The 24,241-nt window shown below is 46.4% G+C and overlaps 1 protein-coding gene across 1 annotated transcript in view; it reads right to left on the bottom strand.

Annotated features, from left to right (window-relative positions):
- Window positions 1-24,241, bottom strand: part of CYP26B1 (cytochrome P450 family 26 subfamily B member 1) — a 96,605-nt gene that overhangs the window by 15,279 nt on the left and 57,085 nt on the right. The window contains exons 3-5 of the mRNA XM_078674494.1: window positions 15,961-16,236; window positions 15,098-15,253; window positions 10,297-10,578 (exon numbers count right to left, since the gene is read on the bottom strand). Coding sequence (XP_078530620.1) covers window positions 10,297-10,578; window positions 15,098-15,253; window positions 15,961-16,236 — 714 coding nt within the window. The remainder of the gene's footprint in view (window positions 1-10,296; window positions 10,579-15,097; window positions 15,254-15,960; window positions 16,237-24,241) is intronic.

The raw sequence follows: 24,241 nt of genomic DNA, 5'->3' as shown, positions 1-24,241 counted from the left end.
TCGCCCTGGTAGGTTCCTTAAAGATCTCTGGGGCATGTTTAAGGACACCTTTAAGCATAGGAAGTATTTTAACTGTTCTCTCTGAGACGGAGAAAGTGTCAAATAAAAAGTCTTCCTCTACCGGGTCAGCATGCATGTCCACATTATGATTTGCTGCTGCCCGTTCGAGTAAAGCATTAAATGCAGCAGAATCCTCTGTTGGAGAAGTACGTGTCCCAAAGCCTTGTGGATCTTGTACCACCTGATGTCCACCTTGGTCCCCCGTGTCGCCATATGAGTCCTGCTGAACATCAGGGTCATTGCCAACTGGGAAATTGTATTGGTCCTGTTGGTCATCATCATCTCCTCCCGATTGGTTGGGGGAAGGTGATGGACTCCTTCTTGGTGGTGGCAGAATAGGCTCAACAAGTGAAGGAATGTCCTGTGCTGGCCTCTTCTTCTTCAGTGGAATAATATAGGATTCCAGTGGTTGGGAAGTGATTTTCCTCTTATAAAGGGTCAATTTCCCTGTTTGGGCATCGATGCAATGCTCAGATTGGTCCTCTGAGGCGTGATATTGATCCGAGAGGCTCTTTGGCGTCGACGGATCCGACGGTTTTGGCACCGACGTGGTTGCAAAGGCCTTTGGGGCCACCTTCGGTGGCAGAGTGTAAAGAAGCTTGCTTGAGGACTTCTGAGGTGTGTCCACTGATTTTGGAGCCGATGGCATGGAAGCCGTGGACGACAAAGTCTTTTCCCGAATACGTTGAAGGGAGTCGGTAACCTGCTTTGTGAAGGAGGTAGAGGGTTTTGTAACCGACGGCCGATGTTCGGTGGCGTCGGAGCCGCTTGGTGTCGACGGTATTTGCGTCGACGAATCTTCGGCTGCAATGTGTCGCGGCTCCGTTGAAGGCTTTGGCGCCGAAGCCGTTGCAGCAGATCCGGCATCCTTGTGCCGATGCGTTGAGCCAGCGGCCTTTGGGTCGTGGCTTTTAGTCGACTTTGGGTCGGCCGTGCGTTTACTTGACGGCGCCGTAGCAGCGTCCGAAGGCGTGTCAAGAGGTTTAGGTGTCCGCGCCGGAGCAACCGTGGTCGACGCCTGATGGACGGCCTTCTTAGAGGAGGGCTCCTTGTGCACCTTCTGCGGCGCTGTCGACTCAACAGCCTTCTTCGACTTTTGTGGGCCGGAGGGCGACGGAGTCGATGAAGGAGCAGGCTTCGATATTTTTTGTAGGACGTCGGCCATTTTAGGTTTTGTTGATTCCGTAGGTTTCGGTTTCGATTTCGACTGGACGTCGGCCATCTTGTGTGCCGTAGAATCCGAAGGTTTCGGTTTCGATACGGGCAATGGCGGCTCCGCATGAGTGTCCGTGGCCGGGCCAGAAGGCGGGGCCGGGATAGCGGGGCAGGGTCGTGGGTAAGGCCGAGTGGCGATCCCGTGACCTGAGCCTGAATAATGTAGACATCGGGGCATAGCTCCTCCTCTGAGCTATCTTCCACGGCCCCATAAACTTCTTCGTCGTCCCCTACCTCCTCGACGTATTCAAGGTCTGGGGCCTGTCCTTCGATGTATTCCTCTGGATCGGCCTGGACCTCCGTCGACGGTGGCGAAATCTGGAGATGATGGCTATCGCCTTCCTCCTCGGGGTCGTCGAATATGTTGTCGGGTGCCGGTGTCGCTTGGGCGTCTTCTTGGACCTGAACTTAGAGCAGGCCATGCAGTTTTCTTCGTTGTGGTCCGGCGACAGGCATTTATTACAGACCGGATGCACATCGATGTGTGGATATTTGGATCCACAGACGGGGCAGAACTTGAACGGGCTCCGCTCCATGTTAAGGTCGCCGGTCTTGCTGCGACGAGAGGGCCTCGATGTCCGAGGAGTTACTCGACTCCGTAGATTTCCGGCTCAGAGAGTCGGACGACGCACGAGACCGTACGCAAACAATACCGACGCAGGTAACGAAGGCCTTTTGGCCTTAAGATGAAAGTTTATCGGTTCCGACACGGAGACGTCGAAACCACATCCGAACCCAATGGCGGAAAAAAACAATCTGGGGATGGAGTCGATGCCCATGCGCACTGTAGTCCAGGGGTGGAGCCACCTATCTTGTGATACTTCGAAGACTCTTCCAGGACAACAATGTGCAATCATCCGGACCCAACACTAGGCGGCGATCTATGCATAAGATATGAATTTAGCAGCCCACATGCCTCGAACTTAATGTTAACACTTTGAATCTTGAGTTTACTGCACATATTGACAAACGCTACAGATTTCTTAGATGTGCATGTCTATGTTGAAAATGGCAAATTGGAATCCTGCTCATTTCGCTACCATACAGCAGGGAATTCTATATTGCATGCTTCGAGCTTCCACCCAAAGCATCTCATTAACAGTATTCCATATGGGGAATTTTTAAGAATTCACAGGATGCGTAGCTCAGAAAAAGATCTTGTTCACTATCAGCAAGAGGTCAAAACTAGGTTCATACAGCGAGGAGTAGCGTGCTACTCACCATAAAAGAGCTTTAACACTCCATATGGGGTAACAAGCGCTATATAAATGCAACCTTTTTTCCCTCTTCTATCATTTTCAATCCAAATAACTGACTAATATCCACCACTCAAATTACTTTCATATTTCACTGTACTAATTCATCACTAATCCTTTATGGGTTCTGGAGTAGCATGCTACTCGCCAAAAAAGCACTTCAACACCCCATCAGGGGTAACAAGCGCTATATAAATGCAATCCTTTTTCCCTCTTCTATCCCTACGCTATCCTTCTCAATCCAAAAAACTGACTAATATCCACCACTCAAATTACTTTCATATTTCACTATACTAATTCATCATTAATCCTTTATAGGTTGCGGAGTAGCTTGCTACTTGCCAAAAAAGTGCTTCAACACCCCATCTGGGGTAACAAGCGCTATATAAATGCAAACCTTCTTCCCTCTTCAATCCCACCGCTATCCTTCTGAATCCAAATAACTGACTAACCTATCCACCACTCAAACGGCTTTCATATTTCCCTATATTAATTCAACACTAATCCTTTATGGGTTCCGGGGTAGCGTGCTATTCGCCAAAAAAGCGCTTTGACGCCTTGTCAGGGGTAGTAAGCGCTATATAAATGCAATTATAATGCAATACAATAATTGCAAACAGATCACGTTCTTCATAGGACTCCGATCCCATGAGTCAAAGCTGAAAGCATTGAGACTTGCCTCCAGTATTAAGAGTAATACAAGTATTTTAACTTCTGCATATCTGGCAAGATGCATTACCAGCTCACATTTCTCGACGCAGGTGTGTTTGACATGGCTCTTGCACATGCCTGTGTTGCTTATCAATAGGCTGGCTCATTCCTGGCATTTCCATGCAGGTTTAATCTTGGTGTATCCAGGACACCTTTAGTTTGGTGAAAATGAACCAGCAATACAAGTCCCAGTCCCAGAAATCCCCAAGATGTAAATAAAACAAAAAAATAGAAGTATTTGAAAGAAAGCAGCTACCTGCGTTCTCTTCCTACTTAATAAGTCCTGTGTGATCGAATTCACTTATTCCATTGGGTGTCGTTGCCTGCCAGGATGATCTGTTCACAAAAAATACTTGTGATCAACAGTACTGTACTGAGGCGACAAGCCGTCTTGAGTCCACCACTCAGAATTAGATCAGAAAACAGTAGAGAATTGAGAAGCCGAACGTGAGTTTTTTGTTTCCGCAGCAGAAGTAACCACTGGCGCATATTATTTACACAGTAGCACTTAACCTGCCAATCTCACCCTTTTCACTGTTTGCAACTTGTAGTCAAAGGAAACCAGTCTCAAAGTATGAAGAAGATGATGCCAGCATCTTAGTTGCAAATGCACAGGCCTGTCTGTGTGTAGACCTTCTTCATGAAATCTACTTATCTACAAGGAACCCACTGCACTAAAGAACAAGTTACTTACCTTCGGTAACGCTTTTTCTGGTAGATACAGTATCTGCCTGTGGATTCCTCACCTTGTGAATATCCCCCTTGCGTCAGCAACATTCGGGAATTCTTTTCGTAGCTTCGCGCGACGTGGTCTTGGACGTCATAGAGGCACGGCATCGCTCGCGACTCTGCTGACGTCACCGACGCCCATAATAGGCCGACGCCGGTGTGATGACATCAGTTCCGCCCTTTTTTCCGTGCCTTCGAGGCACACGGACGGACCAATGACAGTAGATATATACATAGTATACACAGTACACAATAGTCAAGGTAAAACACACAGTGTAAAGTAAATATAATACATTATCCTTGTCCATGAAATATTTACAACACAGATTCTCTGGTATAGAAGAGCGGACAACGGGGAGGCGGGTGGATCAGTGAGGAATCCACACGCAGATACTGTATCTACCAGAAAAAGCGTTACCGAAGGAAAGTAACTTGTTCTTCTGATAGATACATCTGCCGTGTGGATTCCTCACCTTGTGAATAGAGTCCCACAGCAGTCCCCACTCCCAGAGGAGGGTGTCCACTCTTCTAAACGAGGAAATCCTGGAGGACAGAACGCGCAAAGTGGCCGTCCCTCCTCACTTCGGAATCCAAGCAGTAATGCTTCGCAAAAGTGTGGAGGGAAGACCAAGTTGCCGCCCTACAAATGTCCTCTACAGGAAAACCTCTAGCCAATGCTGAGGTTGAAGATTTAGCTCTTGTAGAATGAGCCCTTATACCCTCTGGTGGTTCCTTACCGGCCAAAGAGTAGCAGATCTTTATACAGAGGACGATCCATCTTGACAAAGTTCTTTTATGGACCGCTCTTCCTCTCTTGCAGCAAAACCAAATGAAGAGCTGGTCATCCAACCGACAGTCTTTAGATCTGTCCAGGTAAAAGGACACCGCCCTTTTGGGGTCCAGACGGTGTAATCTATCCTCCTCCTTGGAAGGGTGTGGGGGAGGATAAAAGGTAGGGAGGGTAATGGATTGACCAAGGTGGAAAGGAGTCACCACCTTAGGCAGAAAAGCAGCCCTGGTCCTAAGAACCATTCGATCAGCATGAATGGTCAAGAAAGGGGGCTTGGAACTAAGAGCTTGAAGCTCACTTACCCTCCTTGCTGAGGTTATTGCAACGAAGAAAACTGTCTTAAGAGTCAAAAGCCTAATAGGACATTTGTGAAGAGGCTCAAAGGGAGCACCCATCAAAAAGGTCAAGACAAGATTTAAGTCCCACTGAGGCACAATGAAAGGAGTAGGAGGGAACTTATTTGTGAGGCCCTTCAAAAACCTTAAAACTACAGGAGATTTAAAAAGAGACGGCTGATCAGGCAAGCAGAGAAATGCAGACAGCGCTGAAAGATAGCCCTTCACTGTGGCAACAGCAAGCCCCTGCTGCGCCAGAGAGAGGGCAAACTGGAGAACATTAGACAAATGGGCTCTCAAAGGGTCAATAGATTTCTCCCCACACCAAGTGACAAATTTTGACCATCTATATGAATAGATGGACTTGGAGTCACGCCTGGCTGACAAGATGACATCCACCATGTCAGGCGGGAGAGAAAAGGAATTCAGGTTGCCCCGTTCAATCTCCAGGCATGAAGGTGTAATGTCTGGAGGTGGGGGTGTAGAACCTGCCACTCCATCTGAAAGAGGAGGTCTGCCCTGAAAGGGAGACGGAACGGCGGGTGAGAGGAGAGGTGGAGAAGATCTGTGTACCACACCCTTCTTGGCCAACCCGGGGCGACCAATATGACTTGGGCCCGGTCCTGGCGAATCTTCCTGAGAACCCGAGGAATCAAGGGTATGGGAGGAAACGCGTAAAGGAGTTGATTTTCCCAACTCAACTGAAACGCGTCCCCCAAGGCTCCTTGCATCGGATACTGGAGACTGCAGAACGACTGGCAGTGAGCATTCTCGCGAGTGGCAAACAGGTCCACCCGAGGAGTTCCCCACATCTGAAAGATGTCGAGAACAACCTCTGGATGGAGCCTCCACTTGTGGTCGGCCGAGAACTGACGACTCAGACTGTCTGCTCGCAAGTTCAGAACCCCGGCCAGATGATTTGCCATCAGACAAATCTGATGGTCCTGAACCCAAGACCAGAGCCGCAGAGACACTGCGACCCTACTCCTCCATGCTTGTTGATGTACCACATCGCGGTCGTGTTGTCCGTCAGGACTTGCACTGACCGACCGCGAAGGGAAGGGAGGAAGGCCTTGAGCGCCAAACGTATCGCCCGCAATTCTAGAAGGTTGATGTGAAGCAACCTTTCCTCTGGAGACCAAAGACCCTTGACCTCCAGATCCCCCAGATGAGCACCCCACCCTAGAGTGGATGCATCCGTTATCACCGTGGCCACCGATGGAGACAGATGGAAAGGCTTCCCTTGTGACAGATTGCCTTCCACGCCCCACCAAGATACATCCGCTGCAGCCTCTCTGGAGATCCTCACTGACTCCCTGAGATCCCCTTGGTGTTGAAACCACTGCCTGTGGAGGCACTACTGGAGTGCCCTCATGTGCCAGCATGCATGGTTGACCAACAGAATGCATGAAGCCATCAGACCGAGCAGACGAAGAACCTTCAGGACTGGAACAACTGCTCCATTGAAAAATAAAGGAATAATTTCCTGTATGTCGCGAATCCTTTGAGGAGGAGGGAATGCACGACACACAGTAGTGTCCAGTACGGCACCTATGAACAGGTTGCGCTGGGAGGGCACCAGGTGAGACTTGGGTACATTTATCGAAAAACCCAAACGGTACAACAACTGAGTTGTCTCCTGCAGATGCTGGAGCACTTTCTCTGACGACTCTGCTTTGATCAGCCAGTCGTCCAAATAGGGGAATACCGAATCCCCAACTTTCTGAGATGTGCCGCCACCACCGCCATCACCTTGGTGAAGACTCGAGGCGCAGTAGTAATTGCAAAAGGAAGGACCGTAAACTGATAGTGCTGCGATCCCACCGTAAAACGGAGATACTTTCTGTGCGACTTCTGGATTGGGATGTGGAAATACGCATCCTGCAAGTCGAGCGACACCATCCAGTCTTCTTCCAGCAGCGCTTGAAGAACCTGTGCAAGGGTGAGCATCTTGAATTTCTCTTGTTTCAGATAGAGATTCAAGATCCTGAGATCCAGGATTGGATGAAGTCTGCCATCCTTCTTGGGGATCAGTAGCATCCCTGACCCCTTTCCTGCTCTGGGACCACCTCTATCACACCCTTTCTAAACAAAGTCTGTACTTCCTCCTGTAGAAGCAACAGATGTTCCTCCGTGCAATAACCTTGGCAAGGAGGGTAATTGGGAGGAAATTCCCGAAAGGGAAGGGCATACCCATTTTCTACGAGATTGAGAACCCAAAGATCTGATGTAACCGATTCCCAATCCCGTAGAAAGTAGGTAAGCCGACCCCCCACTGGACCCACATGATCCTGAATGGCGGATCTAGGGCTGCTTTTCTGTGGCTGGGGGGTTGGAGGAGGTGGAGGAGGAAGAGGTTTGACGCCCTCGAAGACGACCCCTTTGCTTCCCCCTGTATGACCTGTACAAGGTGTTCTGCTGATGCTGCTGTTGTTGCTGCTGCTGACCTTGTCTAAAGTTCCGAAAGGAAGAGCGTCCAAATCCTCTGAACTTTCTGGCCGATGCACCTCTAATTTGGAGACCCAAAGACCAGGCAGTAGCTCTGCTGTCTTTAAACCTTTTGAGGGCTGTATCTGCCTTCTTGCCAAAAAGTCCTTCTCCATCAAAAGGCAGATCCAAAAGCGCTGCCTGAACATCAGCAGAAAAGTCCGCGGACTTTAGCCAAGCCGATCTTCGCGTAGCAACTGCAGTACCCATAATCCGAGCCACAGAATCAGCCGTGTCAAGACCGCTCTGACTTACTTGGCGTGCCGCTGCTTGGGTATCAGACAACACCTCCTCGAAATCACTCCTGTTCTCCTCAGGGATCTTAGGAGCCAAAGCAGGCATTGAGTCCTTAAGTGCGTGCACATACCTCCCCATGAGACAAGTGGCATTTGTAGACTTCAAGGCCATACTTGCAGATGAGAAAGTTTTCTTGGCCTCCTGATCTTGCTTTTTAGCCTCCTTGTCCCCAGGAACTTGGGGAAATGCACTTATAGACTTCTTAGAGCACGCAGCCTGAATCACCAGGCTCTCTGGAGAAGGGTGAGATGTCAAGAATGCAGGGTCCTCAGGAGCTACCCTATACCTTCTAGCCACACTCTTGGATACAGCAGGAGCAGAGAGTGGCTTCTTCCACACCTCCATAATGGGCTCAGTTAATGCCTCATTAAAAGGAAGTAAAGGCTCCACAGCCGAACTCGGTGAGTGAAGTACTTCTGTTAGAAGGTTTGACTTAAATTCAACCGTTGGCAATGTTAAATTTAAAAGTCCTGCAGCCTTTCTCATCACCACATGATATGGCTGGACATCCTTTGAAGGCGCATCATGCCCTGAGGGCAATTCCCACTCCGGGGAAGAATCCAGGCCACTGGCATCAGCCAGCTTTTCAAAACAATCTTCACCCAGCTCACCTTTCTCTAAGTCAGGGCGAGAGTCGGCGTAACTTTGTTCTTCCAAGAGGCGTTGTGCTTCTCTCCTGGACCTCTCCTTAACACGCCTCGGCACCGGATCCACAAACGACTCCGACGGAGTCGGAACCGACATCGGTACCGACTTCGATGGCCCAGTTGTATGCTCCTGATGTCTACTAGGAGCAGGCGACATCGGCATCGGAGTCGTCGACTTCGGACGAGCCGGCGACGACCTCGGCGGAGCCGGGAACTGCCACGGCGTCGATGGGGCTGGCATAAACGGCATGAACGGAGCCGGGGCATAAGAATGTGGAACACCCAAATTAAATGCCAGAGGACCCATGGGACCCGAAGGTGCACCAGAGGGGTACGCTGCCCTTGAAAACACGGCATACATAGCGTTCAAGAACGCTGAAGGGTCTTGGCCCGGCGCTGGAAAAGGTGGTTGAACACCCTCAGGCTGACCTCGAGGTGTGATCGAATCCGGCTCAACCAAATGCGCAGATTCATCAACTTCCACAGGGACTACTTATTCCTCCTCTCGAGGTGGAGACGGCGCCGGAGATGGATTGGACTCCGGAGCCGGTGAGGGTACCTGCGACCTCGAAGACGAAGCCTCACCTTCCTGATCCGGAGTCTCCTGCGGTGGGACCACCTCAAACGAACCCTCCTGGGCGACCTCGACCTCGAGTTCGCCTTCTCACCCGAGTGACGTCGAGACTCATGCCTCCTCTTCTTGTGCTTCTTCCTCGATCTTGAAGCATGGTCCGAAGAGGACTTTGAGGCCGAACCCTCTCGAGATCGGGACCTTGACTACGACCTCGACTTCGACTTCATCCTCCTCGAGCGGGATCTTGAAGTCTTCTTACCCTTGTCGGCCTTAAGTCTTGCCACAAGCAGTTTGGTTTCCCTCTCCGGCAGGGCCTTCGGATTCATCTTATGACAAGATGTACATCCATCCACGTCGTGATCGGAGCTTAAGCACCAAATACAGTCCTCGTGCGGATCTGTGATGGACATTATTTTCCCGCACTCCCTGCAGGGCTTGAAACCGGTCTTCTTCGACATCGTCACGAAACAAAGAAGCAGAAAACACAGAAAATCGAAACAAAGTCACCAGTAAAGCTACTGAGATTCCCGAAACCGTTAGCGTAGACGACGCGGAAAAAAGGGAACTGATGTCATCACGCCGGCGTGGGCCTATTATGGGCGTCGGTGACGTCAGCGGAGTCGCGAGCGATGCCGTGCCTCTATGACGTCCAAGACCACGTCGGCGCAAAGCTACGAAAAGAATTTCCGAATTTTGCTGACGCAAGGGGGATATTCACAAGGTGAGGAATCCACACGGCAGATGTATCTATCAGAAGAGACAATACCTCCCTCCACCCTTGTTAGTCTTCCCTTTGAATACCACAGTCTAGTTAAGAACTTCATTACTCTGTCGCTAGCATTCACCATCTAATATCATCACAAAACACATAGATAGAAAATTAAAATACTGAAGAGATGCTTGACCACTTCATTTGGTTAGGATTTCAACATAGAGTTAAGGGGTTCTGCTGGTAAAAATAATAACACACACAATACCCTATACTAAAAAGTAAGCTGCAAGAATCACCGTTTCACAATGTCCCCGTGTTGGGTGATGCATAAGTGGTTGTGGAGAGCCACTGTGATCAAGATTCTAGAATGTCCACCAGTTTGGTGCAGCGAGTGTGTCAAGACCTATGGGGTCTTTATTGACTGGATACCCCTTTTAATGACAAGAGACCCAAAGCGAACTCTTCATTGGTGTGGGCACTCACATCTAGCTCGAAGGTCTGCAGGACCGTTCTGTAGCCTCCAGACACCGGGCTAAAGAGACGCAGAACTTCCTTGATCACACAGTCCAGGTAGTGAAGGCTGCTGATGGTATCCACCCGAAATGCCCCATCGCAGATGCAGCCGTTGTGCAGGATACCGTTGCCCCTGAGCTCCTCCCGCAGCTTCTCCAGAACGGCCGGGTGCTTCAGGAACTGCATGATGAGGGAGGTGCTGGTGCTGGCTGTTGTAGCATAGGCAGCAAAAATCATCTCTAGGGTGCCATCCTAAAAGGCAGGAGAGAAGAAAAAGAAGACGTGAGAAGAGGATGCACAAGGTAGGATTTTATTTGAGTAAAAAAAGATAGAAAGGATTTTAAGAAAAGGTAAGGTTTCAGAAACTTTACGAGTACTGAAAGTCTAATGAAAAAGATAGCTCTTAAAAGAAGTGTGCACAGCTGTGCAGATGTGTGACTGAGTCTGAGGCAAATAAGGGAAGTGAAAAGAGGAAATCAAGTGACTTGCCAGGCTAATAATGCTGACCTAAAATGTCATCGTACAGTCAATAAGTTACCCCTAGACCATTTGTAGTTGCTAATTTTTGGACTCGGCCCTCCTAACAATCCTTTGAGACATGCTGTGACATCCACAATTTCGGGCCATCGCAACTAACTCGACTCTAGCTAAAAATCTCCATAGCATATAAAGCAGCATATAAAGACCAATAACCACCACAAGCATAACGGCACTAGCGCCATACAGTTTTACGCTACTTATATACAATATTGCAAGAACAACGATAACAATAACATTTTTGTACTTACTGACAATGCTTTTTTACACCCTTTCTGGGCATTTTTAAAGGTAGAAAGATTCCTGAAAGTTGGAACCAGGAAGTCAAAGACTTATACGAAGTCTTTGACTTCAATTTATTGCAGTGTGTTGATAGTATAATTTCACTTGGCACTCCTAACTAGTGACTTGTCATTTCAGGCATAAAATGTAAAACACACAAGTAATTCGACTTATACAAGTATGGAAATAACTTTGAATTTTAAACACGAAATGTTAAGATTGCTGCTTGAATAATTGCCTAGAGCCATAGCGGTGCTCATGTGTTAATATACTCTATACAAATCTGCAGAACTGGCAGCAGAAGTTATGGCAGCGGGTGTCTAGTTTTCCGCTCTCAGCCATCCAAACCAATCGATTACCAATGGCTGTTCAGTACTCAATGGACATTAATTAAAGTCAAGAATGACCAATCGCCAACCCCACTTGATGTTAGTTAGTGGTCTGGTCGGCATCATGTGCATTAACAGGTACATCCCTGTGTTCAGTTTCAATGGATCTTGCTTGTGTGGTTTGTAGCAGGCAGACTCCATTGAAGGAGAAAATAGCACACTTTCGCTGCATTTGCGCAGTCGAGTTGGCACACTCTTAGGTTGGTCACATGGGATTTATTTTCGAGTTTTTTATCGTCTACTGTGAGCACACCTCTGAACAAGACTGAGCCTGGTCCTCAAAGGCCGGCCTCTTCTTGCAAGCCTCTCCACCAAGGACAATGCATAAACCTGAGTTTGGGGGGGTCTTAATTGTGAATCCCTGCCTAAAACAGATTGTGAGAAAGCTTTAGATGCTATCTGCGTCAGAGAGCCTGAGCTTTGGAATCTCACCTACTGCAGAAACTTGGGATGAGTTGCTCACTCCATAAACAAGGTACCACTACAGAAGGGTCATTAGAGAAGCTTTGTTCTGGCTTCAAGAGAGCTCTCTAAAACCTGAAAATGATGGGTGAGACGCAACATAATCACAGCCCAGGTACAGGCTGCCGGTTTCTTCTTTCGTCTTTAATGCAAGACTTACATTATCCATCCCCAGCAGTCACTGTAATAATAGGCTTTGCCAATTTATAAATATGGAAACCGCCTCACTGGTAATGAGGTAGAGTCAACATGGTATACAGTATTCACAAGATAACATCCCATAAGGTGTTTACTTTACAAGATGAACGCTGTGAGTTTAGAGGTATTTATGAAAAAACAGAAATGACATCTCTGGAGCCCTTCAGAAAATGAAATGCCAGGCTGTGACTGTGATGTTAGCGTTTGCTAGTATTGTACTTTTGTAAGCACTAAGACCGTTGATAACACCAGGGCACCGGGAACTGCGTGTGGATGATTCTCTCTCCACATACCTCTGCTCTCCCTCGCAGATTGCAGACCACAAGGTTGTAAATGAAGGAGAGGTGATCCCTGCAAGACCATAGACCTTCCGGGATAATGGAGTGTACTCCCAGTTTTTAGAATGCCAGGCATAACCTCCATAGACAGCATCTGGATTGTAACTTAAATCCGAAATGTTGCTGCCAACAGACCATCCTGGCAAGAAGATTATGAGAGATGGCACTTCATTATATGCCTACGTATCAGGCGCATTGGTAAAATGGCTGCAATGACATGCAAAGATCCGGCATTCGTCTGGAGCACAGTATTAAATATGGTCTGGGGGTCCTTCTGCTATCCGCTTCCATTGAGCCTTTGTATTTGTACCCCATTCCCATGAGAAACATCACCAATCAGGAATTCAGGCGCCACAGCTTCGTAGTCAAGGCAAATGCCTTCTAAATATATTATGTTTCATTTACAGCAACAGAACTATAGAGTTCAGGGTTTTTTTTGTTGCATATTTATAAAGTGTGAACTCGACCCGAAGGTATTGGAGCACTTTACATGAGCACCGTATTTACATTACACATTCAGGCAGGGGGGGGGGGATTTAAGTGATTTGCCCAGAATCATAGGATGTGGACGCGACCCCGAGGCTCGGACCCTGGTCTCCAGCACCAAAGTCGGCAAAGGTGGAGGGTCACTAGCCATGCCTTCATTCAAGAGTATAGCTGGCAAGAGCTCAACTAAGATTACGCCTTGAAGCCTGAATAAGACCTAGTATACAACATCCTACGCATGCTGAAGCACACGTAATGTCTGGGGGCCAAACTGAAATTTCAGCATGAATCTGCCTCAAGAATTCTATTACCTCCAAGAGGAAGTTATGGTTTATTTCTAAAACCTCTGCACAATGCACAATATCTCCAGCAGAAAGGACCCTTCAGCCCTCTTGTGTGTCAACCTGAACCCGCAGGGAAGACGTGGCTTGGCAGTTCGGGCTGGACTGTTCCCATGAGGCACAGGGTCAAGACTGATTTGGATATGGCCATGTCTGAACTGGGGTGGCTTGGTGAGCAAAATAACGATGGATTAAACCCAGATCTGTGACTGGGGGTGAATGTTTAGCCATTGTGCAACATTCCGTCCATCATCTTGTGTGTTTTGCTGTTCACCCTATGTGGGAAGGGTATGTGGTCCCGTGCTCACTAAGCCACTGGAGTCAAGCTATCCTGGCTGAAGACGGCTGATAGCCAGAAACCGGTCCTAGGATGCTTGATTCCGGTCCAGGGAAGACATAGCTTGGCAGTTCGGGCTGGACTGTTCCCGTGAGGCACAGGGTCAGGACTGATTTGCATATGGCCATGTTTGAACTGGGGTGGCTTGGTGAGCAAAATAACGACGGATTAAACCCAGATCTGTGACTGAGGTGAATGTTTTGCCATTGTGCAACATTCCGTCCATCATCTTGAGTGTTCAAATGAAATTTCAGCATGAATCTGCCTCAAGAATTCTATTACCTCCAAAAGGAAGTTATGGTTTAATTCTAAAACCTCTGCACAATGCACAATACCTCCTGCAGCTAGGATCCTTCACCCCTCTTGTGTGTCAGCCTGAACCCGCAGCTCGGCCAACATGCATGTAATCTACCAAGCAGATGTTAAGTGACAGAATCACTGTGTTTGGCCCTCAGAGATCAGTGCCTAGGGTAAAAAATGAATACCTCTTGTAAGCAGAGATAATCAAACTGTGCTGTAGAAAGATTCTGCAAGATGTCTGGGCATCATGGTACGCAGCAACCAATGAATGCTGGGTAAGATTCCACCCTTTCATGACCTCTGGCCTATAAGTCATTCTATCTTCCATCAAATCCCACTCGACCTAGCCAATAATCCAAAAATAGTAGGTTATAAGGGTCAAGAAATGCCAGCGTAAGGGTTGCCCATCTAGATTCTTAGCATGAACCAATCATCTGCTCAGAGCTATCCCCAAAGAGTGGATATCACACCATAAAATTGGTAGTTAACTTGGTCAAAAGGGCCCTGGAGTTCCCGAAACAGTTCTACAACCTTGAGTTACCCTAATGTGGGTATCTCCGAATCGGAACTTCTTGTAACATGTATCAATGAAGCATAGATTCACTGCTTCTGAAACCCACTTAAAAAACTAAGGAAAAGCCTTTCCACTCCACTCCGCTCAGGCTCTATCTCTAGAAAGATCATTTATTTGCAAACCAGCCTTCCTGAGCGACCAGGTAACATGATTAGCATACCTTCAGCCAGGTACCCTTGCTCTCTCTTCTTAAATTCTTATCATATGTACTGCTTGTATGGTAAAAATCAAAGACTCAATTCATGCAACCTGCTGCCGGACTGAAATCTCTTTTGGGGATGTCTCCTGGGCATTATTCCCCAATCTGAGTATTCAATTACGCTGTTAGATTATTGATTTCCGCCAACCTGCTGCCCCTGTCTTTAAAAAGTCTTTGAGACAATAAAGAAGAAATCAGAGCGAGAAGAGCTGGTGTTGATTTTTCTAGCGTACTAGTGGTGGAGAGCCACATATAAGTCTGGTAACATGCATCTATTTGGCTAGTATTTTCATCAAGGGTACTGAGGCTTACAAGCAGAAACTATTACCTTCAGCTCTTGCATGGTCAGCTCCTTGCCGTGTTCCTTGCCGCTCTCGATAAGAATATCCAGGGCATCTGCATAGTCCTTGCCCTGAGTGTTTTGCAACTTCTCATGGATGGCTTTTTCCAAGCTTTTCTGCAGGGTCTCGCGGGCCCGGATTCCCTAATGAACAAAAATGAATAACAATCATTAGTTAACTGTATGCATTAGTATGTGGTGACTTATTGGTGGCTAAAGTGGAATAAGTTGTGTGCCACATCAGTGCATACCATGCCTAAAAATGGGCACCAATTTGGGAACAGAAAGGACAAGGATTGTGAGGGAAGGGGAAGGAAACTTGCATTAGTCTCAAAAGCACAAAATGATAGTTATATTTAGGTGTAAGTAGTAAATGAACGCAACCTATGCAATCTGAGGGTGCAAACGGGCTACAAACTCCAAAGGGAAAGCAAAAAGGCAGTCTTGTCCTGTCCCACAAAAAACACAAATGATATCCAGTACGAGAAATCCTATATTCGACCTGCTGATGCAATCATTATACATCATGCCATAGTGCAATATTTCATACGCTGCTACATTCATAAACTGGGCCCTTAGAGGACAATGGCCAGCTGGCAGGTTTCATGCGGCAACAAGGAATTTGGGGTAGATTCTTGCTTACCAGTAAGAAATGTATTCTTAGATTCATAGATCACCATTTATTTTATCTTTTCATTCATTTGTTAATGCCTTTAATTGGGGGACAATCGAACACACCTGCATACAAACATACCATACCATACTATACCATACCACCCCACATCACATCACACACACTACACAACACTGTACATACAGCCTCCTACACCAAAGAATTATTCAACACATACCCTTCTGTAGCCACTGAATGGCATGTCCACAGGTAGGGAGAAGACGTTCTCCACAAATTGTTGGAAGACCTTAAAGAGCTGGCTAAGCTCCTCGTCGGAGAGGCGGAATCCTAGGAGGACTCGAATGGCCATGCGGAAGGTGAGCTTTTGGGCCTCGCAGTAGACGTTGATAGGATTGGGATCGCTGCTCCACATGCGTAACGTGTCCTGGATCACCACCTGGATCTTTGGTAGGTAACTCTCCAGTGCTTCGTGGCTGAAGATCTTGGAGAACACCTGCAAAACATGGAAAGATCCTGGCGTGTTAGTCACATGTCCCACTGGGCTTGCATTGTTTAACAGAACACATGACTCAATTGGGCTTCGTTTGTCATGACTGATCACTGTCCATTAGCGACCGAATACAGTATTTCAGTTGACATCTGTGCTCTGCTTGGCCAATGCCGTCATGTTCCACTCAGGAAAAGAATTATTTTGTAATGTGTCACAGTCCATCTCGCTGCTGTATGATTTCATGTCCCTTACGTATCTCTGCAGCGCCCTGACGTGTCAATCAGAATTTGAAATGCACAGAATTGCATCTAGTGTGAACCTGGAGACAAAGTCTACTATGGTTTATCTCTGAGCTCGACTTTTTGGGTATTACACATTCAGAACACTACAGCTAGGTTCTCATTTGGATTAAAGAAATGTGATAACGCTGCAATCTCCGCACTAGCTTCCAAGCAGAAGAGGATTACATTGATATGACTGTTTTCACAGCAGTGGACTAACCTTTTAAGTGATAGAAGTGACAAAATACTGCTCACCTCACTCTACAATCCTCCACAAAATTCCAGGTCAGTGGAGCAAATTTGGAGACACATCTTTCAGGGTGCAGTGAGCAAAACTCCCCAGCAGCTTCAGTGACCTATAGCTAATCCTTCTTACCCTACTGGTTCTAGAATTCTACCATGCATAGTTCGGCACTGCTTACCTTTCAGTCCACTCGAGACATTATGTGTCGCATAGGCCTGACTACTGCCTGCCTAGGCTCTCCTGCCGTTGCCATGTGGGCAGGGATTGAAAGCAAACAAGAAGAAGGCAAGCCAGTTGCAACATTGAGGATTGAAACAGTTTATATAGAATGGGAGAGAGGGTGTAAAAAAGGAACAGAAAAAAACAAGGCCAATTACCCTAGTTCATAAAATGCAAAAAACAACCATTATGCAAGCTTTTAGGAACTGTAAATTTGAAAAATTCCCTAGCAGTCAGCACCAGAAAGGAAAAGGTAACATTTTCCTGGCTAGGACCTCGCGTTTATATTCAAGTGCGAGTCTCGCTGCAGTGTGTGATAAAATAACATCCTTGCCCCTTTAAGAACTCAGCAGAGAGACTCAACAATAGCACTTTTATATGTAATTCCCTGCACAGTCTGACCTTCAAATATGTCTGGACACTGCTAGAATTTCTTTTTTTTTCTTTTTTCAGAGCAGTAAACCGAAGCAGGCCTTTTTTTACCATAAAACACACACACACATATATCTAGATATCTAAATATCTATATATAAAGATAGATAGATATACGTACATATACATAGAGCCGCTTGAAAACACTCAAGGATTTTTCATTTAGTTTAGATTTCCAGTTTCAAGTGGATTAAAACAAATATATGCTTTGCTAGCTCTCAGACCCCAGTATCAAAAAGGCTCTCTGTGCAGAGTTCTTTGAGCAGGGGAAAATATAGAGGGCCTTATTTATGAGAAGTGTTGCATCGCTGTGACAAAGCATCAATGCAACACTTCTCAGTGCGCCCTCCTTGCAACATGATGGATGCGTCATACAGTAAATATGACGTATCATGTTGCAAGGAATTTCGGCGCAAAACTGATGCATTGCTGGACGTTAAACTCCAGCAATGCTGGGGGAGGGCTATGATTTTAGCACTGCATCAGTCTTGGCAGGCTCAAGATATTGACGCAATGGCATCATAGAAGCGGCGCACTGAAATCTCATAGATTTCAAAGCGCCACTTCTATGAGGCTTTTTGCAGGGGTAACGTCTACCCTGCATACATTATACCTGGTGCAGGTATAATGTGTCGCAGGGGTTTACAATGTGACGCATCTGCCTAGATACGTCACTTTGTAAATAGGGCGCAACATGGTGCATTTTTTACACCACCGGTGCGTCACAAAAAGTGACGCACCAGCAGTGCAAAAGTGTTGCAAGGCCTCATAAACAAGGCCCAGAATCACCTGGAAAGAAAATGCCAAGTTTGAGCCACGCCAAAAATGTGGACCTCGCTGTCAGTATAATGCCTGTGGATGATGTAGGTGTGATTGGTGTCACAGCTCAGTGGGCCAAGCGCCTACTGCAGAGCGCTACTGGAACTATGAGAGAACGTGAATGATGTTGGACCGTTTGTGCATCTGTATGCTCAGGTTTTTGAGAAGTTAAGAATTACAAGGTGACATCACAGAGGTTGGACCATACCATACAAACAACTGTTGGGACGTCTGACCTCACAGATGCATAGGCTGAGTCCTTTAGAATGTCAGATAGGACTGTAGCCCGAGTTTGACATCAAAAACGGCCATACACAGACCCTGACATCATAGAACAGTGGTACTTGGCTGAATCTGAAATCATAGAAATTGTAAACCGAGATCATTGAGAAGTCACAGAGCTTCAAGGTCACATCATCTTTTAGCGAGTGGGATATCACAGAGAGTGCTTGAAGTCTGGTACAACGGAAGACTTTTTTTAGGTTGTTTTTGAACTCTGAGGGTTCTGTTACAACCTCATCTCATACATTTTTAAGGGAGGTCAGATATTATCCAGAAACAAGATCCTGGAAATCCAAAACCTCCACAGATCCCGGTGTTTGAGTTCAGAGAACATTCTTAGCCCATCGGGCAGAGATTTCTTTCCCCACGGTCTCACAAAGTCCCATCCTTTGCTTTCCGTGGCCACACTTTGCTTTTGAGCTCCTACTGGAATAATGGAAGTCATGTATGACCAGTAGGACAAGACGTTTCTGAATTTTTTTTGAGCAGTGCTTAATGCAACATTGTTATAATGTCTTCACAGTGTATGGAACAGACTCCCAACTTCATGGTATTTGTACCATCAAACTTCACAGGAGGAAACGTTGCACTCATAAGTGATTTGAACCTGTGGCAGACGCGCTGCACATATTTCTGCCTCAGGTATATTACCCTCTGAATTATCTTACGTAGCCAACTGACTAACCTACATACCTAAATTTAATAACCTCCTTACCCAGATGGGTAGTGCTACCACCGTCCTTCGGCGATGGCTATACAAAGATGGTGAATCTTACACACAAGAAAAATATGAATGGGGTTTTGCTTAAATTTGAGTCTCGAGAGTTTTTATATGGTGACACACACCCCAAGGGATGGAGCTGCTCACTACTAAAAGTTTTCTTTTTCTACCGATTCTAATGTTCCTTTTAGGAACTTTACTTTCCCATTCAATTGCCTCAGATTCCACTTTATGTTCACCTTCGTCTCCAGAGCTGCTCTAAATACTACCAGATGGATCAGGGTGAGGTAATGTGAGGTAGAGAGGTAAGGCTGGCGTCAAGCTCCCACCGCACCGAAGAAGAGAGACAGCATCTTGATTTGATGCGGACAGAGCAACAGGGAAGCAGGGCTACTCCCCGGCAGGCTGGTGCTTCTAAGAGACTCGTAAAGCTTGAGAAAAGTCAGTATCCTATGCTTAGAGGCACTGGTTTGATTAGAAATATTCCACTTTCTTTACCTGACTGACAACAATGCTGATGCCATAGTCTTGCTCTTGAGTGCGGTTCTCAGACCTTGCAGCATACTGCCGTTGCTGGATTGCTGCATCTCAGAGCATTCACTGCAGTCTGTGAGCCATGATTCCAGAGACCAAGGGCCAGATTTACTACTGTTTTTAGCAGACGCAAATGGAAAATCGGGCCGTTTGCAACCGCTAAAAAGGGTTGTAGCATGGCAAACCCTATTTTGTAAGTGTTACTGACTCGCTAAATAGGGTTTGCGAAACGCTATTAGGAAGGGGCATGCTAAGGGAGCCCCTTACTAATAGCGAGTCGCAGGGGGATGTTTGATTGTTTTGCGACCGCAAAACAATCACAGTTATCACCAATTTCAAATTGATGGTAAGACAGTCGCAAATTGGAAGGGGTCCCCAAGGGACTCCTTTCACTTTGTGTTTGGCAGCGAAAATATTTTTTAAGAGCAGGCAATGATTCCAGGGACCACTGCCCGCCCTTAAAAAAGAAAAAGAAAGCATCATTCTTTTCTTTTAAATGCATCTCGTTTTCCTTTAAGAAAAACAGACTATATATATATTGAGAAAAAAAAAAGTTGCTTTATTTGAAAAGTAACCACAGACATGGTAGCCTGCTGTCCCCAGCAGGCCAGCATCCTGTGACTGTAGCCCATTGCCTCATGAATATTGATGAAGCAGGTCATTTGCAAACCCATTGGCAATCGCTAAATGTCTGAAACACATTAGTACATTACGTTTTGTGAGCCGTAAATTGCGAGTCGCAAAAAATCGCAATTTGCGACCCGCAAAACAGAATGGTTGTACATCTGGCCCCAAATCTCACTCACCACGAGTGAGGGTAACATATCTGGAGAATAGGATGAGCTCTTTCTCACTGCTGGTAAGAAGGGATAGAAAGAGAACTCTAGATGCATTTCCTGTGTGAAGAGCAGCTCTTGTGAGTTGTAAAAACGTTGGGAGTCCATTCCATCACAATGGAAGTCCTCCTGCAGACTGCCTCCGGTAGAAACATCAGAGTGAATCTCCACTACTTTTGGAATACATGTTTATAACTTTACCAAAGTCTTGTCATTTAACATTTATTTAAATTTTTATTATTTTACTGGTTACATCTTGTATTACGGTTGATGTCTGTGTGACATCATATATGGTAATTAAGTCTCACTCCTTTGAATTAAAAAAATGTGAGAGTTCTTTCATTCTTGCAGCTTCCCATATCGGACGACGGGCAACATAGAGGAGACTGTATCCTTGTGTTGCTACCTTGCTAGACAGGAATGCCAGTTTGTGCAGACCATAGGTGGCGAGGGGTCAAACTTCTGTTTATTGCCCTGTCGCATCTGGAGTAAGGCCAAAAGAGGGTCTTAAAAGGGGTATAAGGCAGGGAAGCTTGGCAGAGTTACAGGGTGAGCCTAAAGCTTTCAACAACTACAAGAGCTTCCAGTTAGTGAATCTTGGAGACAAAAGGGAATTCCTCAGGTCACAGAAGGTTACAGAAGGGTCTGGGATGATGTGGCAGCTCTTCTTAATCCCTCAAAGAACAGTTGAAATTCTAAGCAACTGAGGAGACTGGCTGGGGTCTCGTTCTGACTTGTTAGCAGCATGGCGCAAAAGTGAAGAGTAGGTTGGCAACCCACTTTAGGAGAGTGAGCTCTAAAGAATCTAAGAGCATTGGTGTTGATGCCACCAACAGGAGAGCGCTAGCTTTCTCAATATGGGTGTCAGCTGTTTGATTAACTCACTGCTACCATCTGAATCACCTAACCCAACCTCTATAACCAATAACCTTGAGACATATTTTATCCACAAAGAGTTGTCAGTGTGATTTATTGTGTCATATGCATGCTCTGGGTATTATAAGTTCTATAGTGTACTCACATCCGCCAGATGCTAGAGGTACCATTGTTATGCATTAAAACATTAACTTTAGGTAAAACTAGCTTCAGATCTGGCTCCTACAGGCTCGCTCTGTCTCCGTGTGGTGCATTACATATTCAACCAGGCCAGGCCATGGCTGCTTTGACACATGCTTGCAGCTCTGTGCCTCCTGGGCATGCGTGGCAGTACCCCTCCTACATTCTCGTGCCAGGCCCGGTTCTAGCGGGTGGGCCGGGTGGGCCAGGCCCACCCAAACACGAGTCTGGCCCACCCAACAGGATCCGTGGCCCTCGCAGTGAGGCCTTGGCGGCAGGCGCGCAACGCCTTTGGGAATCTAAGTGCCTCAACCCATCCCCGTCGTGTGTGTCAGCCCGGGCCGAGGGGCTCACACACACAGACAGTTTAGAGATTATCGCGGCCGCACCCGAGTACTTCACAGGTCTTTAAAAGACCATTAACATGTTAACGAGGCTTTGTTTATTTTTTCACCCTTCCATCTCTGCATGGCGAAAGGCAACAAATCCTTTCTTTGACCAGGGTAACCTTTGGTAACCTTTGCCTACTGTCCTGCTGCATTGATATTTATTTTTCTATGCAGTGCAGGAGAAAAGAAGTTTGTTTATTCCTATTCACCTTTCCTGACCCCTGCAGGGGCTTATCACATAAGGCTGTGACACAAAGTTTGACTAATGGAGTAGGTAAGAGAATGTGTTACTATATTTTTTTCTTTTTAAAATCTGCAGAGGCCCAGTGGGACACATACTTCGTGTGTGCTTCATTTAAACAGTTTTTATCAATATCATGGCCGATGCAGGACAACAATAGGAATACAAAAAGCCCAGATGAGGCTGGTGATTAATAATCCTGCTGGAGAGCAATCATTTGTCTGTTAGTAGTTTTCAAATGCAGATGAACTGTGGGGCATATTATCAAGAAAGGGCTTTACGTTATCTACGCTTTTATCGGCAGGAAACTGCCGATAAAGCGGCGATAATGGGCTTGATAATATGCTCTACGAATTCCAATAGAAGCCCATGTTAGATGTGACGGCAGGAAACTGCCGATAAAGCGGCGATAATGGGCTTGATAATATGCTCTACGAATTCCAATCGAAGCCCATGTTAGATGTGAAGACATCTAACATGGGCTTCGATTGAAATTCATAGAGCATATTATCAAGCCCATTATCGCCGCTTTATCGGCAGTTTCCTGCCGATAAAAGCGGCGATAATGTAACGCCCTTACTTGATAATATGCCCCTCTATTTTTTGTGGATAGCTCCAGGACTTTAAGTGGGATGAAAAAACAGGGGGGGGTTCTCTCAAAGGGGCGTGGCCAATGTAATTGAGGACATGGCTTAAAAACAGTACGTTAAAAATCTGTGTTTAGCAGTGTGCGGCCCGACTTGTATTTTGCTGTTTCTGTCATTGCATCCACGTATATTTAATACAACAAGTAACATCATACCTACAAGTCAGGACTATTGGCTTTGTCAATGGTTGTTAGTTGCATAAGATAAATAACAGCAACTAAGGCTTGTATATAATTTTGCAAAAGCTTCAATTTAAAGCACTGGTGACATCACAACGATGTTGCAGCTCCTGAGTTCCAAAAAGAGATGGGAAATCCAGAGAGAAAATGACGCTCTTTAAAGGATTTCCCTTCCCCCTACAACGCTCACCTGGCATGATGTCATGCCGTAACTTTCCACTTGTGAGTAGTGTGAGCAGGGTACACCGATGTGCCTGCTGTCTCGAAACGAGAGTCTATCGGGCTCTGTTTTGTGCCCTGGCACTTTTATCCGGAATGCAGTGACAGCAGACTGCTGTCACTGCAGTTCGGAAAAAAACAGACTACCTGTAACCAGCGCACAAAACAGAGCCCGATAGAGACCCATTTCGAGGCCCCCTTAAAAAACTGTGGGTACTCAGACCCAGTGAGACCCGGCCCACTTAAAGCCCTGGATAGCTCAGTGGGTTACTGCCTTTGTCACAGAGATCCTTGTGTTACTTGCAGTTCAAAAGTTACAATCCTAACATAGGACAGTAACCAATGAACTGTCATCAAAGAGCTGCATACAAACATGAATGGTATAGTTATAGAACGTCACTTTTTTGGTTTTGTGATATAGTTAGAACTTCCCCAGTCTTTCATTATTCTAATGTTGCTAAAATGAGTATGTTTGGGCAGATATACATTTTATCAGTAAAGCTGACCCCCATGGAATGCTCTTTAAATCCTAAGGTTGTGTTTCCCCAGACCAAACCCTCTTAAAATATCCCGCCCACGAGTATGGATGACATGTGATTCATACACCTTGTAATCCTCATTGGCTTATGTGACATTCCTTATAGACTGATTTACATACTTGTTTGATTAATTGTCTCTGCATAATGTGTGCGTTGTGTAAAGTACTGACACACACTACGCTGATATGAGTAGCGCTATGCAACAAATGTAATGCATATGAGAGAGGGGCTACGTAAAGATAAGGGGCACTGTTGAGTTGGAGGGTGGCAGTGAGGGAATCTGAGGAAGAGGTCATGGGGTGGAGGGGGGAGTTAGGGAGAGATGAGGGGCGCTGGTGGAGGGTGGCATTGAGGGAATCCGAGGAGGATG

The sequence above is a fragment of the Lissotriton helveticus genome, chromosome 2_1 (assembly GCF_964261635.1).
Source record: "Lissotriton helveticus chromosome 2_1, aLisHel1.1, whole genome shotgun sequence".
In the NCBI taxonomy this organism is placed as follows: domain Eukaryota; kingdom Metazoa; phylum Chordata; class Amphibia; order Caudata; family Salamandridae; genus Lissotriton; species Lissotriton helveticus.
The sequence above is the reverse complement of the archived record's forward strand: the minus strand, read 5'-3'. Positions and strand labels throughout refer to the sequence as shown.